The 20172-nt window shown below is 41.9% G+C and overlaps 1 protein-coding gene across 1 annotated transcript in view; it reads right to left on the reverse strand.

Moving 5' to 3' along the window:
- Window positions 1-11880: 11880 nt before the first annotated feature.
- Window positions 11881-20172, reverse strand: part of CEMIP2 (cell migration inducing hyaluronidase 2) — a 73498-nt gene continuing 65206 nt past the window's right edge. The window contains exons 22-24 of the mRNA XM_080913176.1: window positions 17596-17750; window positions 14388-14491; window positions 11881-13976 (exon numbers count right to left, since the gene is read on the reverse strand). Of these exons, the coding sequence (XP_080769302.1) occupies window positions 13780-13976; window positions 14388-14491; window positions 17596-17750 (456 nt within the window). The 3' untranslated portion in view covers window positions 11881-13779. The remainder of the gene's footprint in view (window positions 13977-14387; window positions 14492-17595; window positions 17751-20172) is intronic.

A 20172-nucleotide genomic window follows, 5' to 3' on the forward strand; every position in this document is an offset into this window, starting at 1 on the left:
TTCTTGTTTCTAACACTATTGTGCACTAGACAGATTGATTTTTTAACTTTCTTTCTTCCCCAATATAGAAATTATGCAACTGATTTTATTTTTAGAATATACTCTTAGATTTATAACAAACTGACAGACAAATTAATCTCATCTTCTCTTCTGAAAAGGGCAGGGCCTTTAGCACACTGTAAATTCCTCCACACTTCTACTTAAGGACTGCCCTGAGTAGAGGAATTTGTTTCCAGTTTCTCTTTACCATAACCAGCTCTGCCGTTATCTCTATTCCTTTTGCTCAGAATTCTTTTCCTTCATCACTTCCCCCTGCAATCTCTTTCATCCCTACCCAAGAGTAAGCAGCCTTCGCATCAGGGCAGCAGCGATTCTCAGGCCTCCACATCCAGGGTCCCTGACTGATGACCCAGCATTTCAACAATATTCTTAACCACCTGTCCATCTGTCTGTGATGCAAATAACCAGGCCCAGGCCTTTGCAGATATTAGGCATGTGCTTGCCATGGTATCCCCGGTGTATCACAGGATCTAAGCATGACACCTGCTCCGAGGAATCAAAAGAGCTGAGATGCCTGGAAGACACAGCAGTTATATTCTTACTATATTCCCAAGACCATGAGAACTTCCTTCCCGGGTGGCAAATGCTCTGGAAAGGCTTTGGGGAAAGTTTTCTGGTTCCCCTGGAGCTTCATCTCCCCCTTATTACTTGGAAATAGTTCTAACCTACTTTCTAATGTGCACAATGTTTCCTTGACTCATTCTGAGGTCAGCTCTGTGAAAATAGGAGAATACATGTTAATATTAAACATGTCATAGGTAGGGCTGGAGAGATGGCTAAGTGGCTAAGAGTACTGACTGCTCTTCCAGAGGTTCTGAGTTCAAATCCCAGCAACCACATGGTGGCTCACAACCATCTGTAATGAGATCTGATGCCCTCTTCTGGTATGTCTTAAGACAATGACAGTGTACAGTGTACTTACATAAAACAAATAAATAAATCTTTTTATTAAAAAAATATATATCATAGGTAATAAATCTAGATCCTAGACTGAACAATAAAAAGATTGTTGAGAAGAAAAGTGATTTTTTTAAATTCAGTACATTTACTGCCTTAATTTGACATGTAAATTATATGTAAGATTAAATGTAATAAAAGTATTTGAATTGTAATGATTTTCAAATTAAGATTAAAAATACCTCATTATGGATTAAGTTACTCCTCTATGGTCCAAATCATACCTTGGACTATGATTAACTCTGACTTGGGACAAATCACTGTTCTTTTAAGTTAAATTTTTTCTTTTGTAAAATAGATTGGTATCTGTCATACACAGTGATTTCCTTTAGCACAGGAAAGGGAGAAGGGTCACTAAAACAGTGGTGTTGCCCTTGAGATCTGACAGGGTGTCCTCCACGAACTGGCCAGAGGTGACAGCATCAGGATGCCATGTTAGTTGTCTATACACTTGTCACATAATGAGGCTGGCACCTTACAATGACTTCCTCTCTCTTCCAACCTAGTGGGGAACACTCGAAAACCATCAAGCAGATGTCCATGAGCAACCTTCTTACAGAAAAACAGCAAAGTATCATCTAAAGAGTCAAAATCCTAAGGAAACAAAATAAATTTAAAAAATAACCCAAAGGAAAGCCTGACAAATTATTATAATTGGGAGACTCCTCCATGAGTAAGAAGTCAGATGAATATCTCGGATGGGATGTAAAGCTTTGGAGTAAAAGTTCACGAGACACAAATAATGAGGCAGCAAATGGGCAGTAGGTAGAGCACCTGTCCAGTGTGTGTGAGGCTCTGGGTTCCACTATCACAACTGCACACATCTATCTGCCGGCACCAGCCGCCTGTAATCCCAGCAGTACTATCCAAGGAGTCCAGGAGCTGCCCTGTGCCTTCCATCTTGGAAGAATGCAGTGAGAAGCTGCTGTCTCTGTGCTCTGACATGAATCCTCACACTGAATCCATCTATACTTTGAACTTTGACTTCCCAATCTCGGAACCCAGTGCATTGTATTGTGTTATTGGAGCCCTGATAAAGGAGGCAGATTGACCATAGCAGAACTTCCCTGTGTGTAACTGATTGTTTTATCTATAATTTATTTTTATTTGTTATATGTGTGTATGTCTGTGTTCGGGTATGTGAATGCATTGCCCATGGAGGCCAACTAGGGCACTGGATCCCCCGGGAGCTGGAGTTGCAGCACAGTCAAGCTTCCCAGTGGTACTGGGAATTGAACTCAAGTCCTCTATCAGAGCAGTAGTACACGCTCTCGGTGTCTGACTCATGTCTCCTGTGATTTGATTTTGAAGTATTTGAAAATGTTCTTTGTTTCAGTATCCCAATGATACTTTCCTGTATTATTTCCTGAAAGCTTTATAGCTCTAAATTTAATCTATACGCAGGCTATTTTCCATTGTGGTTTGAGATAAAGATTCATTTGTAAGAATCCAGTTGTCCTTACATCATTTACTGAACTGACTGTCCTGAACTGATCCGCTCATTCTCAGTGTCATCCTCATTGTGTTAGAAGGTTCTGTGAAAACTTCACTAGGTAAGTTGCTTGTGTAAGCACATATCCATTTAACCCAAGATGCTAATACAACCCATCTAGAATATAGACTGTTTCAGCTATAAACCTATGGATCACGTGGAAATGGTCATAAGCCTTACTTTAAGAAACATGATACTGGGTCTATGGGATGGCTCAGCCAGGAAAGCACTTGCCATACCAACACAAAGAGCAGTTAGGATCCTCGGTACTCGGGTAAATGCTGTCAGGCCCGGCAGCACTCAGGAAGCAGAGACGAGACCCCGGGAGCTAACTATGGCTTAGGTAGACCACTTCAATCAGAGATAATGAGCAATAGAAGAAGACCCCTGACATCAACCTCTGCCTTACACAGGAGCACACATGTGCATGTGCATACCCACACGTGCAAACACACATACACATGCATGAAAGAAACATCATCCCAGGCATTGGTAAGCACCCTGCACTAAGAGTCCAGAGGAAGGTATTCTAGGTTACAGAGATTGATCTCCTTAGCAGCCCATTCTCTCCTATGTGGTACCTGGCAAATTTAATATCCCCTACTCGACATCTCATTTCAAGATGATTTCACTCAGAGAAATCTAATCAAAGAGGCTAAACTTAGAACCTCACACTAAGTGTGTGGGTATATCTGAACAGCTAACTTCAGCATAGTAATTAACAGTAGACTTGACTCTGCCCTTGAAACAGGATTCTTATCTCCCACACACAACATTATATCATGACCTCTGACCTCTGTATTCCTTAACAAGCTAATGACATTGGAACAAGAAATGAATTATTAGACATATGATCCACACACACACACACATACACACACGCACACACAAAGTTGGTGATCACAGGAGGCAGAATTTGCTCTTGAAAGACTCCTTTCATACTTACCAAACTCAGAAATTAAGCAATTAGTCCACTGGCTCCCACTTGCTAATTTAAAAGTAAAAATAACAACTACTTAGAAACTGCTTTTGCTAAAAAGGACTGACCCATTTGGGCCCCTGAGTGACAAAAAGCATGGTACTATCCTGGCATAAAGATAAAAGTAATGTCACTGTCACCTTTTACAATGTCCTTACCCAGATATTCAAAAGGTATCTGAAGCTCTCTAGTCACTGTCCTAAACCTTTAGTCACCTTGGATTCCAGAAACAGCAAACCCTTGCAGACTGATCATCCCTGTGCCAGAGGAAATGTCCCATGCAGACCAATTTACCCCACAAGCAATGATGTTTTCCAACTACCTTTTAAACCTAGAACTGAGATAATACTCAACAAGACCACATCTTGGTCAAGTTTAATGATGCCCCACCCCCAAGGCCGTTATTCCTCTATTCAGAACGTACGCCAGTGACTGCCTGAAACCCCAAACCTTGTGTTCCCAACACAGCCTTGTTGATTTCAATCCTGTCCCGAGTTTTACTTTCATTTGCTCTTTTTCAAGATTCATTATTATTCTTAATTATGTGTGTGCATGTGAGCACGTGCACCTGAGTGCAGGTGCCCGCAGAGACGGACGAGGGTGTCGGGATGCCTGCAGCTGGAGCTACAGCAGCTGTGACTCCTCCTACCCACGGTCACACGTCACATGGGTGCTGGGAACCCAATGTGAGTCCTCTGCAAGAACAGCAAGTGGCCTTAATCTACGCCCCTCCATTTGCTTTCTTTGGAGGCAAGTGGGACCTGACACTTGGGAACAACCTCCCTGTTCCCAGCCAAAGCTGAGTCGTTCATTGTTCTTTCGTTCATTCTTTACTCCCAATATCAGTATTGGGCTGGCTCTTCTCTGTGGGCAAAGCACTTGCTGAGTAAAAGTAGAGACCAGAATTTTAGTCCCCAGAACCCACGATAAACTGAGTGGATTGTAGTCTACCATTTCAATGCTTCTAGAATGAAATGGGAGGCAGAGACAGGATAATCCCTGAAATTTTGCAGACCAAGCAGCTTGGAGTATATACCATAATTTCAAACAACAAAGAGATCCTTTCTCAAAAAAAAAAAAAAAAAATGAGGAGAAAAACAATATGGAAGCTGTCTACTGATCTCTACCGCAGCACATCACACACACACACACATACACTTACACACACATACATACATACACTCACATACACACATTACACACATGCATGCACATAAAAACATATATATATATATACCACACATACCACACACACAAACATATACTCCACACACATATGTACACATACACCATACCATACACACACACCATATCACACACACACATATATACACTCATATACACACATACATATACCACACACACATGCACACATATAAAAACATACACACTACACATACCACATCCATACATACTACACATATATACACACATACCACATACACAAACTCATCACACACATGTGAGGGTGGGAGGCAGGGAAGAAAGGGGGGAAAGAGAAAGAGAGAATGTTTCAATGTTATTATCTTTTAGACCTTCAGTTGGCTCCCTCCGTGTTTCCCAAAGTAACCAAATAAAAGCAAATAATTCTGTATTTGCTGGTTCCATCTTGTAGGACACAACAATATATGTATCAAAGGGATGACTTAGAAGATGACTATCTAACAGTTATCCAGAGACTTCTGACTCAGCTCTTTTATATAAGACATCATTAGTTGAATTAACAGCAACTTGTTCCAATATATATATATATATATATATATATATATATATATATATATATATATATATATATATTTACAAGAGACAGAAATCACAGATCATCAGTAAAGCAACTCCTCCTCGGGGATTATTTTATGTTTGTAACTGATCTCCCCCCACCCATGGGTAAACGGAACAGGAGCTCCCTGATCTCGCTAAGTTTCCTCTTGCTTGTGTAGCATTTCTCCACGTGGATCCTTACCTAGCCTTACTTGTGTGTGTTTCTAATATGGAGCTGCAACAGGGGAAAGTTATAATTACCAAATCTCTTTCTTTTAGCTATTGAAATAAGGTGACCTATAGAAATGCAAGACACTACAAACAAAGAAGACTTCTGGAAATATTACCAGGTAAATATGCTTGCTTGTGGCCAAATCCCTGGGCTCAAATTCAAAAGGAGTATATGCTTCCAAGCCTGACAGTGTTAGTTGTCTGGTCTGTGTTCTGGGAACATTACCTAAAACAGGAGGAACGTTGGTTATTATCTACAAACCCCTGATCAACAGAAAAAGACTCCTTTTAGAGCCAAGTGCTCACATCCTGTTGCTGAGATTGATTTGATTACTCAGTGACTCATTCTGTAAGTTGTGGCCCTTCCACATTTATAACTCCTCACTCAGATGGCTACACTTTCACATTTAGGTCAGTACGTGGGAGGGGAAGATTGCCTTACAAATCAACCAGATTAGATAATTAAAACTTTTGGGTACACATTCTTTGTAGCACAGTAGGTATTGTGGCAGACATTTAAATGTAATTATTGCCCAAATGAGAATGAATTTGAGACACAAAACCTGCTTCTCAAGTAGGTTAGCAAGGACTAAAGATCCTGAATGTTGAACTCATAAACAGGATGAGGAGTTACAAGAGGTCTGGAAATTCAGTTTTGCCAATAACACACACACACATACATACACTTTGGAACCTTGAGCAGAGGGCAAGAAGTGTTGGTGTAATGTGTGACCATAAAGAAATGGGCAGAAACATGGGCAGGTTTGTTGCCAACAGCATTCCTTCCCAAGTGTGCAATTTAGCTTCAGCTTGTTACATAAAACCTAGCTCAAAACCAATCTGCTGTATGCTAGTGACATTTCCTCTTGGGTAGGGAGGGAAAACTTGGATGGTTGAAAAGCAGAGGTTATTAGCCAAGAGTCGTTCTGTGGATCTCAACCTTTCTAATATTATAACCCTTTAATAGTTTTCCTCATGTTGTAGTAATACCCAACCATAAAACTATTCCCTTTGCTACTTAATAAGTGTAATTTTGCTTTTGTTATAAATTGTAGAGTAAATATCTGTATTTTCCAATGGTCTTAGGCAATCCCCCGTGAAAGGGTTGTTTGACCCTAAAAGGGTTGAGACCCACAGGCTGAGAACCACTGCTTCATGGTAAAGGCAGTTGGAAGAGACAAACTAATAGCTGGACTCAAGTTTCCCCTCACCAGATGGCAGGAGCAGAATGCTCAACAGTCCAACTGGAAAATGGGTGTGGCCGCACATTTTCCCTGTAGAAGACTCCTTTCCACATTCAGAGCTCTGCTCTGTAACAGCTGGGTCGCTGAGCTGAGGTACCCGCGCAATCACCGGCATTAATGCAATCCTCCCGTGGGTGTTCAAACCAGTTCCCTAGGCAGGTACTGCCTGACCCTAGCTGCTGCTGTCCACAGACAAGAAAGACAAGACAGGGGCTGGTGGCACAGGGCAGTTTCAGTGTGCCCTCCGCCATCTTGGAAACCTGTTTAAAAATTGAGTTCCTAATCTGTTAACTGTTATAAAACACTAAAGAATTTACAAGTATGTGAAACCCACCAGGTGTTTCAGATTGCCAGCTGTGTGTGAGCCAAGGTCACTTTCCTTCAATACCTCCTGTAATTACACAATGAGTTTATAGTCCTGCTGGACAAGAGAGAAAGCTGAGGACTGGAAGTAGGAAGCTGCTCCCAGTAACACCACTAAATGCCTTTACTGGCATCAGACCTAAATTGCTCACCAAAATATCCATCATTCTGTAGCAAATAACTGCCTCCAGCCTTTAACTGCCAAAGGCTGTCTTCCTTAAGCTGGCTTCAAAAGTATGTGTGTGTGTGCATGTTTACATATATATAGTATGTGTATGTGTATCTGTGTATGTATAATGTATTTGTATATAAAATATTTTATTTCAAAAGTGTATCTACATACATACATATACATATACACACAGATATATACATATACACACATACACACATACATATATATACATATACATATACAAATTAATAAGATTTCTTTTCCTATGGACCTTTTTAACATCAGAACTTTCTTTTTTCCCATGTTGGGAGTTTTCCCATGTTTGAGACTCATCCTTCTGAGAAGCCTTCTTAGTCTAGGTGTCTCCCCCAATAAGTAGGTGCTGATGAACCGATACAAGAGAAACTGAGCATCCTACCCAAGATCTCACCCTTTCCTCAACAAGAACAATGTCCTTATTCCCAAGTCCATCCAGTCACCTCCTGCCAACCTTCATGAAGGTCATGTAGTGGGAGGCATTGGCTTACAAAACAAATGCTTCTCTCTGATCATTTGTCCACATTAAGACAACACATCTGTACTAAAGGAGCTTTGACACATACAAAATAATTCTATTTCCAAAGCTAAGACAACTGTGCTGTCATTGTGCAGTCTAACCACAGCTGATGTTTACTTTATTTCAAGTCCTTACAAAAAGTAAAAAAAAAAAAAAAATTAAAAAGGAAAAACTTGCAAAATCCAAAGGATGCCTAAGAGTTCTAAGTAGGAAACAACCATAGCCATTGCGGACATCAATAAGGGAGAGAGGAAACCTGATCCTGGGCTTTGTAAAAGTTTGCCTCAGTAATTGCCACATACTCTGGAGGGCATCAAATCTGCCTAGCTGTAACCTGTTAAAGCAAACCCAGGGGGTGTGGGTGGGAGGCGCTGTGGAAAGATGGAGCCGGTAAGCTAAGCATGCACAGTACTCCAAGTGCAGCTGGACGTGTTCCTACTGAGGGAGTGTGGAGAAGAAATAATCGCCTTCCTAAGCAACACCTGGGGAGCCCATGATACAATTTCCCTGCCAGCTCCACCCGCTGGAGATGCCCGTGGGGTGGGGGGAGGACAGAGTCTGTGCTTTCAAGTGGCTCTCGTGACAGCTACAGGTTTTTCTCATTATGTTCTTTCAAGTTTTCCAAATGTTGACACATTCCACAAACAAGACAAGGAACCTGACCAATGGGCCTTTCCCCACATCAAGGCTCAGCAAACTTTTCCACTAAAGCATTTAATAGTAAGAATCTGGGGTCCTTGGGGACCAAAGGCTTCTTCAACCTTACGAAGGTACACAACAGAACTCACTCCTCCACCAACAATAATGGCTTAAATAGCTCTAAGTGATGAAGAGTTTGAATGTATTCTCCATAATGAATGGCAGACCTTCAAGTAGTAGAGATGGTTGTATCTAATGGATATACAGGGCTGTGTCAAAACTTCACAACGTACCTTGTATGTGCATTTATGACACCGGAGAAATCTAAAAATATTTTTAAAAAAATTCCCCATCCTTAACTCAGAATTGTAGGGAGGTGCTACCAGTTCAGTTTGGTAACTTTGATGATCAAACCATGATCATAACTCCTGAGCTTTTCTAGGGGGTGACTTTAAATGTTGATATAAGATAATCATTTTGTCAATTAAGGACATTTAAAAAAATCATCCATGTGTACTTTCCAACCTTCATAGTATTTTTCAGCTAAAACATTTTCATCAGGTAACTAATAGTTTCAGAGCTTTTGTGAGGCACAGTTGCTCATTCAAAAGGCAAAGTTCTAGCTATCAGGGAAATGCAAATCAAAACAACCCTGAGATTCCACCTCACACCAGTCAGATTGGCCAAAATCCAAAACTCAGATGACAGTAGATGCTGGTGAGGATGTGGAGAAAGAGGAACACTTTCCCACTGTTGGTGGGGTTGTAAACTGATACAACCACTCGGGAAATCAGTCTGGCAGTTCCTCAGAAAAATGGACATAGTACTACCTGAAGACCCAGTTATTCCACTTCTGGGCATTTACCCCAGAGATCCTCCAACATACAACAAAGGTACATGCACCACAATGTTCATTGCAGTTCTATTTATAATAGCCAGAAGCTGGAAAGAACCCAGATGTCCTTCAGTAGATGAATGGATACAAAAATTGTGGTACATTTACACAATGGAGTACTACTCAGCTATCAGTAACAATGACTTTCTGAAATTCTTAAGAAAATGGATGCATCTAGAGAATATCATCCTGAGTGAGATAACCCAGTCACAAAAGAACAGACATAATATGCAGTCACTGATAATGGGATACTAACCCCAGAAAGCTCTGAACACCCCAGAAACAACCCACAGACTGTGTGAAGATCAAGAAAAGAAAAAAGAAAAAAAAAAGAATATATTTTAATTAAAATAGAACTGTATCACATCCCCCTTTCCTTCCTACAGCCCCTCCCAGTTTCTCGACTATCTCTTTTCCTATATTATTGTTACATATATACATATGTGTATGTATATGTACCCACAAATACTTAATTACAACCTTATTAAAAATGTATTTATATACTTTTATGCAAAAATGCTTAAAAATCTGTATATTTATCTTTGTTTTTTAAAATAAAGTTAAAAAAAAAAAAGGCAAAGTTCACTCCATGAGTCTCCGTATACAATTCAGTGTGTGCCAGGCCCCAAGTGAGTATCCTTAAATCATTTAGCTTCTTCACACTGAAGCTAAAGTGAAAAGAACCTTCATTGTTGAATGGCTTGAATTGCCCACCCAGCAAACTGTGGGTAACATCATTTGTGAACAAGGAACCTGAGGTGGGCTCTCCAGGACTTTTTTAAGGCTGAAATAGTTGGGGTCTAGACTAACAGTTAGCACCAGCCTAGCATGTTTGAGGCCTGTATTCAACCCCCAGTATGAAGAGGGAAAGGAAAAGATATGGTAAGAGAGAAACAGAAAGGAGAAAGAGAGGAGAGGGGGAGAGAGAAAGGGGAGGGGTTGAGAGGAGAGAGAGAACACAGACTAGCTTCAGCCCAGAGTGTCTACTCCTATTTGTAGCAGCCTAACATGGCTCATCACCAAGTCAGACTGACAGTACCATTACAATCTCTTATCCTATTAACACTAATAATATGATCTGTTACCCTATTAAAGGTCTTCGTCCTAGAATTCTTCCAAGCTATTAAATATGGCTAAATAAGTACCTGAACCCTCAACAAAAATTCTAGAGGTCTGGCTTAAACAAGGCCCTAGAGGAAGCTGGGTGTTAGAACTACTGGTAAGGACAGTACTTGGGAGGCTGAAGAGGGACGATCTTGAGCAAGAAGCTACTTTGTAGCCCGGGCTACATGGTAAGAGTCCACCTCAAAATGATAAATAAAAAGAGTTTAGAGAATGAAGTCCAATTCTGCCGAATGGAGCTAGTAAATATTCTCAGTGGGATCTGAGCACTTATCTGCCAGAAGAGAACCTGCAGTGATTAAGTGCTTGCCTTCCTATGGAATGAATCCACTGCGCTGCTCCACGTCACTAAGGAAGGAAAGCCCAGTTACCAGGGGCACTCATCACTTGTCCTTCTCTTCCATGACCTTCCCTCCTCCACAGATTAACCAGCTGAATGGCATAAAGATATGAGAGGGATATGATACACTTGGCAGACAAAGCCTGTCCCCACCCAGAGTGCAAACATCAGCTTGGAGGAAGTTGAGAATGATCTGTCATGAGGCCATGCACCTGTCTTTCATCGTCTCCAACACAAAATCTTCACCTTTCAAAATAATCTATGCAGCACCGGCCTGGGTAGCCACTCATAGGCATGACCTTCTGTCAAAGACAGAAAACAGCCGTCGGTTGACATTTGAAAGCCACTGTATTTCTCCCTAATCAGTTGATGGGTGGGCACCCACATTTCTGGAACCCAGCCAGGTCCTTCACCTGAGAGAAAATGTCCCCCTTACCAGGTCGTAAATTACTTGGAATACAATTTCTCAGCACATAGAGAATATAGTGAAATCTGAGCATTAGCTTGTGTGCCTAAAAAGCAAAGACTACCAAGTTTAAAAAAAGCCTTTGAAAAAGTAACAGCAGTAAAGCTACTTTAAGACTGAGACTCCTGTGAGCGATGTAGGAGTCTCAAAAGAGCACACAGATACATGAAGGTGTTTTTAATCACAACAATTTTGCAGATAAGAGCTGAACAATGGGGTTGTACAGCATTTTCAACATGGCTGCATGTTGAAATCACCCAAGGAGCTTAAAAAATCTAATTAAATTAATAAAAAAAAGTAAAATAAAAAAAGACCCCACATGTCCCAGCTACACCCAAAATCAATTAACTCAAGTCTGGGAGTAAGCCAGTGGGATCCAGACCTCTGCAGGCGATTCCAACATGCAGTGAAACCTGGTCTCCTCTTCATGGTAAAACGTGTTTCCTTTTAACTCTGCCTTACAAAATCTGCTGTTTGGATGGTCAATCGTCACTTTTGTCAGTGACTTCTTTAAAGCTAGACTCTAATATCTCAGCAATTGCAGAGATTCACAAATACACGAACACAAAATATGTGTGCACACATTTTTATTTATTTAACTTAGGCCCTAATTATTAGTACATAAAATCAGAAAAACCGAGTGCCTTGAAACTTACATACCTTCTCCAAATATATATATATAGAGGGAACTCTAAAACAGTACACATCAAATATATTTAAGTCATAACACTCACCACACACAAACACACACACATCCCCACACACAATCAACTCAATCACCTTCAGGAACCATGACCCACTAAATATATTTAATAAGTAAGATCTCACTGTACAAAGAAAAAAAGGAGAAAAAAAAAAAAAAAAAAAAACAGACAAAAACACCCATATCCAAAAAACCCAGATAAACAAATAACCAAACTTTGATTAAGACACGAGCGCGTCCTGTGAGCACTACAGTCCGCAAGGTTTGTCACAGCACTTTGAGGTAGCATGTTCTGTAAAGTAACACAAGTCACAGAGCTGTTTTAGAATGTCCCCTAAGCACAAGGTACAGGCATCAGCCTTGGCCGTCCACGGAGGAAGATGAACTTCTCTGTACTCATTTGCGACTGTCAGCCAGAGCAAGCCTGGCTCCTCGTCCACTCGCCTTCGTGCCACAGCAGCAGCGAACTGATGCATCTTCTTCCCTCTGGCTGCAGAGCCAGCCTCCTCTGCCACATGTGTCCCAGCTGGCGGAAGAAAGGCTCAGTAGAAGAGACACTGGGCAACAGGAGTGCTTTCTTCTTGTCTTTGAAGGCTACATTCACTAAGACAGGTTACAAAGAGGTTTATGTCGTTGCCTCCATGATCCCTTTCCTTGGATACAATGTTTATGGAGTAGCAAGCAGTAGGCTCTGGGATTTTCTGGCAGGACCATGAGCAGAGACGCCTAAAATAAATCCACACAACAAAACAACAAAACACTGGCACAAGACGAAAGAGGCTTTCCTTTTGCAAGTTAATTTTTGTTGGCAGGGTGATTTTGTTTTGATTTGTTTTGTTTGTTTTTGAGACAGGGCTTCTCTACATAGCCCTGGCTATCCTGGAACTCACTTTGTAGAGGAGGCTAGCCTCAAACTCGCTGAGGTCCACCTGCTTCTGGAGTGTTGTGATCAGAGGCATGCACCACCACACCTGGCTTTCTCGTGCAAGTTCAAATGTCAGGAGTTTACAGTTTAGGAAGTGGCTTGCTTCTTTTAGGGAAAAGTAATTCAGTTCAGCTCTGCACTTTAAAGGTCAAGACAGGTTAAGAATTAAAGCTGCAGAAAAAGTCCCACCAACTTCAGACCTGGATGCAAGAAAGCTTTGTGCTGCTTCTTTCTTTTGTTTTTCCCCCAATGGTTGCAGATCTAAAAGATCTCAAAAGCTCTTTTGTCTCAATGTGGTTCCCTCTTTGAAAGATGAACCCTCAAAAGCAATCAGTATACAAGTGAATAATAAGGGCACATGACCAGACAAGAAGGGCATGTGTTGGGCCTGAGTTGCCACTTAAAACAGGATCTGGCATCACATAACACTCTCGTGGGCTGTACAGGAATGAGCCCCAAACATCACTGACCAGGGCAGCCACTGGAGTTGGCTGCAGGACTGAGCATTAGACTTCAAGTATCTGAAATGCTACAGCAGCCAGTCCTCTAAGGAGCTCAAGGAGCCCTTGGACTCTGCACCCTGTTATACAAAAAGCAGAGCACCCCTGATGGACTTATCAAAGCAAGGGGCAAGAGAACTGCTCTCCAAACCCAGCAGCCTCACAAAGACAAAAGGGCTCTTGACCACCTGCTCAGCGCCATGGTGCAGGAGCTGAAACTCAAGCAATTGCTTGAGTTCTTCCTCGCTTTTGTATCAGACAGGTAAATGGTTCCATTGGGTTAACAGTGTTGCCTTTAAAAATGCCATAAATTAAATAAGTTAGTTCACATTTTTTTTTCCTTTCCCAGCACTTAAATTACAGTCAAGTCTCTAAAGTACTTTCAAAGCCTGCTGTAACAGTTCAAGGTCCCTTCTGTGGACACTGCTGGTCCTGGAGCACCCGTATTCCTCCATCTGCAAAGGGAGATACTGCTCCAGCACCCCAAGGCCCTGCTCACCAGGACTGGTGAACAGCTTAGTCCATGACGGTGTGAAGTTTCCACTGAATCCCAAAAATACAATACTACCTATAAAGAGAGAGAGAGAGAGAGAGAGAGAGAGAGAGAGAGAGAGAGAGAGAGAGAAGTTAAAAGTGTATAGTTACCATTTCCAACAAGATAATGAGGGAAATGAGTCAGAGTTGTACAAAACAAAGACAGTTTTTATATTTATATTTATATTTATGTGTATATATATAATTATAAATGTAGATATAGATAAAATACCTGCACTTCCTTATATCAGCAATGAACTCTTGCCTCCCAAATGACAAGCAATATCTCAACACACCTTTGCTGACACAATTCTTTATGAAGAAACTATTCAATGATGCTCACTTTGGGCAGAGCTCATGAGAACAGTGTAGCAGACAAACACCACCATAAAAGTACATTCACCGCAGCATCCTAAGAATGGCACAGGATACTGCCAACACAAACCTTTGCTGTGCAGATGTGCTGGCTTGGCCAATCCCAGACGAACTAATGAATCCGAGATATTCATCTGCTTTATCTCTCCTCTTGTGCTCAACAGAACGATTGACCTGTGGGTCCAAGTTAGACAATCAACACCAATTCTGGTCACTCAGGGTAGGTTTACTGTGAATCTTTCAGGACTAAGGACAGCAGAGGCATGCCAGGTAAAAGCAAATTTAGAAAGGAAAATGCCAGACACAAGTCCTAATTCCCTGCTGTAAAGGGACCTTCTCATGTCCCTGGGAGGGCGATAACACAGGGAAACCCACGAGAGTCACGTAGACATGAGGGCAGGCTGGAAGCCAGCCCTGCAAGGTTAGTCTACTCAGTGGACAGTGGTCTCGGTTTCTCCGAGTCAATGCCTCTATGAGGAATGGGTGAACAGAAACTCAGAAGGTAAAAAGCGGGGGTGCCCATCAGCAGCACAGTGTTGGTCTAGCATAGGGAGGCCCAAGTAATAGCAACGAATCAAAACAAATATACGCTGCTCTCCATGGTTTAAAATTTTTTTAACTTGTTTTTTCTTTGTTTGTCTTAATTGCCATCTTTAAGGTTGCTGAGGTGGCTCAGTAGTTGAGAGCAGCTGCTGTTCGACCACAGGACCAGGGTTTGATACCCAGCACCTACACGGCAGCTCACAACCACTTGCAACTCCAGTTCTAATGAACCCGATGCTTTCTTCTGGTCGCTGAAGGCACCAGGCGCACACATACATATAAAAACATAGTAAATTCTTTTCTAAAAATTGTCATCTTCAATGTACAATATGTCAACACAATACTTAGGAGCTGTTTGTGGATTCCTGCTTTTCTTCCTGGTATAGAGACTATGGTTTCGAGGTTTACTTTAGTTTCTGTCCAGGGAGCTGATTGCATTAGTAGAATTTCTTTAGAAAGAACTTAACACTCTTAGACGGGGACCGAAGTACCAGCTGCCAAGTACAGTAGGAAAGCAAGCTGTCTCCTCCCACTTAAAGGAAATGTGCGGCCTTTGTAATTTTGTTAGGGGCACCTTATAGCACTGATTTCCACTTAGAAAAAAAGATCCCTCCTTTGCACTCTGACTAATTCCTTTGGCAACGTAGATCTTCATGTGGGACTTGATAAGTGTTGAAGCCTGGGACTAGGCTGTGGGCTTGTGGTTGCAGTCTTCCTAAAGCATGCTGAATGGACTCAGAATTACTGCAGGGGACTGGCCACAGCAGTCCTGCAGATCTGAACTTCTTCATAGTCTGGAATTATCCAGCTTGTCTAGAAACGGCCTTAACGTATACACACCTACACACACACACACACACACACACACACACACACACACACACACACACACACCAACAAGCTCTCAAAAAGTCACTGTCATTTGCGCTATGACATAACTTCCACTTCTTTGTTTTTTTTTTTAGAAAGGGTCCCATTCTGAAGCCTGTCTGGCTGGAACTTGCTAGGTAAATCTGTAGTTATCCTCCTGTCTCTGGCTCCAGAATGCCGAGATTATAAGCATGTTCCACCACCCCTGGTCCCTGCCCTCTAACTTCTCAACACTGTCACTATGCATTATACATACGCAGCAATCCAGGGATCCAACTGGTAAGCTTCTGAAGACTAAAAAGTAATATAACCAGCAGCCAGATGGAGAAGAGCCTACTCTAAAAAGCCTCTCCTTCGGTAGAGGCTTTTGAATCTTAGGTTTGTAGGGTACCTTGTAAAACTGTGTTTTCTAATATTTATGGTGAGATTTACATTCTGTGTTGGTCGAGGACAAGCGAGTAAATAGGTTTTTAAACATTGAGAAAAACCTTTAAAGAGCACTGAAACCTCAGAAAGGAATCCTCTGAAATTATCCTGAACCACGAGACAGACCTATAGCTTCCCCTCTTATCCACAAGGTCTGCACACATAAATTCAACAGGTCACTTATCAGAATTATTTGGGAAAAAGCACCACCCAAACAGTGCAGTGGGCAAAGGAGCTTACCATGCAAGCCCGACAGCCTGAGTTCGATTCCCAGGACCCACATGGTGGAAAGAGAAAAACGATCCTGCAGGATAGTCTCTGATCTTTGTGCGTGCACCTTGGCATGCATGGGCCCACATCCCATCATATGCAAAGTAAACATAATAAATAATGGGGGGAAGGGGAGGATATACACATGATATGCATAAACAGACTTCTTCCCTTATTGCTGTCCCCTAAATAATATACAATAGAACAAGTATCTAAATGGCATTTATGTGGATCTTGCCATTATATAAGGAGATGATTTAAAGTGGATGGAAGGACCATGAAGATGATATACAAATATTACACCAGCTTGAACAAGAGACATGAGCATCTGCAGATCTGATTATCTGCAGGGGGAACTCAAATCAAACGTTTGTGGGTACTGAGGGAAGACTACCGAGGAGTGACCCCCTCCACACACACAGTACCCCCATCCCCCATATACTAATGCATGCATAAGAACAGCATGAGCATGTGTACACAGAGGTTACACTAACATAACCCAAAGGCTTTATAGGACTTACTGCGGAGGTGGTTCTGCAGGCTACATGTAGCATCAGATCAATGGGAATAACCAAAAAGCCAGGCAAGGCTCACAATTCAGGAAGTAGGAAATGTTAACCTTAAAAGTTGAACATCTAACACAAAGCAGCAGGGTCTAGGGATCCATCTCCTGTCCTCCTGCATGATCTGGTCAACCCCAGAGAACAAAATCAGACCCTGCTCTTAAAAGAGAGCTGGGGCACACAACCACTTAAAAATTAAGTTACTCTTTTCCAGATACCATGTGACTTGAGCAATGCCTTCCTGAATACTAGCCACTGTCCAAGGCTGTGTGAGAGTCCATCTGAGGGGCCAATGAAGAAAACCACTAGGAAATTACTTCAAAATTAGAAGCCTGTGAACCAGTTAGGTGGGAAGCAGATTCTTAAAAGCAGCATTGGGAAGAACTGAAAATGAGATTTTTCTCTTCCCAGGAGCCTTATCAGCCACAGAATCTAGGATCCAGTCTCTGCTAATGGCCCAGGGATCAGCCTGAGGCGGAAAGGGGTAGCTCAGGGAGCCTAGGATGCTCATGAAGTAAACAGAGCTCAGAAGTAAGCATGTGCCATGGCAGTGAGGAGTTACATCTTAAGGTAGCTTTGCTCTGGTGCAGAGCAAGCTCGACCTACCTTGGAGGGATGCTAGCCTTTAAATATTCTTCCATGTGACTGACGTCTGCAGAAAGGAACATCCGTTTTTCCGTCAACCGGAAGGGCACAGTGCAGGCATCCACAATGAGGAGGAGGGCACCTGCACTCCGGAAGGTAAAGTCAGTACCATTGACCTGCGAATACAAAAAGGCCTTATGGTGTCATCTCCATTTCAGAGATATTCCCAGGACTCTAAACCCAGGATTCAAATTCTATCGTGTTTGGTTTATTGTCTCCCTGAAATGTCTTGGTGGTACCCAATTCCTCTAGATTTCAGTTTCTTCAACAGTAGGTCATAACCAAATATAGAGTCCCATGACTGGAAGGTTCTGACAAATCCACGGTGTTTCTGGCTGTGCTCAGCCGTGGTGAATCATGTGATTTGCTGGAGTCTTGGTTCTGAACACACACACACACACACACACACACACACACACACACACACGTGTACTTTACACTGTGCATGCACCACCTACAGTTCAGAAAATGCTGCCTTCAAACACCCCAGCTAAGTCAAGGAAACTGCACGCTGCTACCTGCAGTATGTTAAATGCACAGTTTTCTGCTCAGGTGGAAAAATAATGGCTGAATTATGGAAACAAAGCCCTTACTATTTCCCTACCACCTTTCTTCTGCATATAAGTACCGACTGAGGCTATCTTTGTGACGTACTGTTGCCATGTTTGGTCTTTAAAAAATTGTTTAAGATGCTGACTTGTGTTTCATTAGAAAAATAAAATCACCCATTAAATTTTGCCCTGGGATTAGGACAGAATTCTCAATAATTTCCAAAATGGCCCTAAAACTCCTTTTGTCATTTTGTGCTATTTATTTAAATTCTCAGCATTGGTGATTATAATGTCAAAATATGAATAAACTTTAAAAAAGAAAAAAAAAACACTAAAGATGCTTTGTACCTTAATATGCAGACAAAATTTAACTTTGTTATGAAAATAAAGAAATCACCTCCCTATTAAATTCACTTTAATCTTTGACAATACTTAGTAAAATTATACGCAGACCAAAGAACTGTCTTGAGAAGGATTTCTTCATGGTTTGTCAGAAGCAAGTGTTTGGCTTGTGTAGGTATGTTATATATCTATATCCCCGCATTTTTCTAAAAATTCCTCTGCAGAAAGGAGGCTGGGAAAAGGTTAAAAGGCTCACCTAGCCTCTCTTGGACAGGGGAAAGGGAAGTCCTTGCTGGCCAGATAACATTTCCTAAGCAAGAGAAGGCAGGCAGCCTCCTCAGCTTCGAGGGTGACCCTGAAGTGTCCAGATCTCAGCACGAACGCTTATAATACCACTGAGGTCTGGAAGTCAGAGCACAGGCACTCGCACCCACCACACATAACCTGTGGAAGGCCCTGTCAGCATCTGGTCCAGAATACCAAAGCCACTGGATGCATTCTTTCTCCCACAAATACATATGTCTCTTCTGACATAAAAATGGCAAAGTGGGACTTTGGCTGACACTTAAGCTATGAGCTACTGGGGCAAAAATGGAATGGCAGGGAGCAGAGGAAACATGGGAAGAGAAAGACACCCTCACCCTGGAACCTGGCTGAGAGTCAAAATACTGTAAAACAACTGATAGATCAAAGTTGCCCACTAAGATAACACCTGTCTTCCTTAAAGAAGTAAAAGGAGACAAGGCACAAGAACTCACAGTCAGGATGTACATGACCTTGAGCTTTAATTGTGTTGGCATCCTACTAATCCTAAGTCCCCAAAACATACCTCCCAACGCTACCTTACAGACTTACCTACAAAAAGAGTGCCAACTTGTCTGTTTCCTTCCAATTTTATACTTAATCTTTGAGCACTGCCACAATGATTTTTTTTCTTTTTTAAGAAAGTTATGTTAGAAAGCTACAGAATTGAAAAAAAAAAAACAAAACAAACAAACAAAACCCCAACAAACTCCCATTGTTGGTACTGAGGCACAACTCTCTTCTGTCCTGGGCTGAGCCCTCCCCTTTAGAGTTTGTCCCCTCCACCCTCGACCACACACCCTCGCTCTCTTGCTTTCTTTCCTGTGTTCACCCCGACATCTAAGACACAGGCTCTCCCCTCTATATGGAAGTTTGAATGACAATGGCCTCAACAGCATCCTGGCTTTGAATGCTTGGTCCCCAGTTGGCAGAATTCCTTGGTAGGGATTAGAAGATGGCCCTGTTAGGGCATGTCACCCAGTCATGAGGTAGGCTGGAGATTGTAAAAGCCTATGGCATTACCGGTTAGCTTTCCCTTTAGATTGTTACCTCAAGATGTGTGCTCTCAGCTACTGCTCCATGCCTGCCTGCCTGCTGCCAGGTTTCCTGCTATAGTCAGGGATTCGCCCTCTGAAACTATAGGCTGGACCCCAATAAACTCTCCTATAAGTTGTTTTGGCCATGATATCTCTTTGTAGCAACAAAGACAGCCTGCTTAAATTCAACTAACGTTGGCTCCTGTTCGGAGATTGTTTTCTATGGCAGTCAAGGATTGAGCAATGCTTTTTTTAAAAATTATGTTCCTAAAAGGGACCTTTAAAGAAAAGGCCAAAGGAATTTG

The sequence above is a fragment of the Micromys minutus genome, assembly GCF_963924665.1.
Source record: "Micromys minutus genome assembly, chromosome: 2".
NCBI lineage: Eukaryota > Metazoa > Chordata > Mammalia > Rodentia > Muridae > Micromys > Micromys minutus.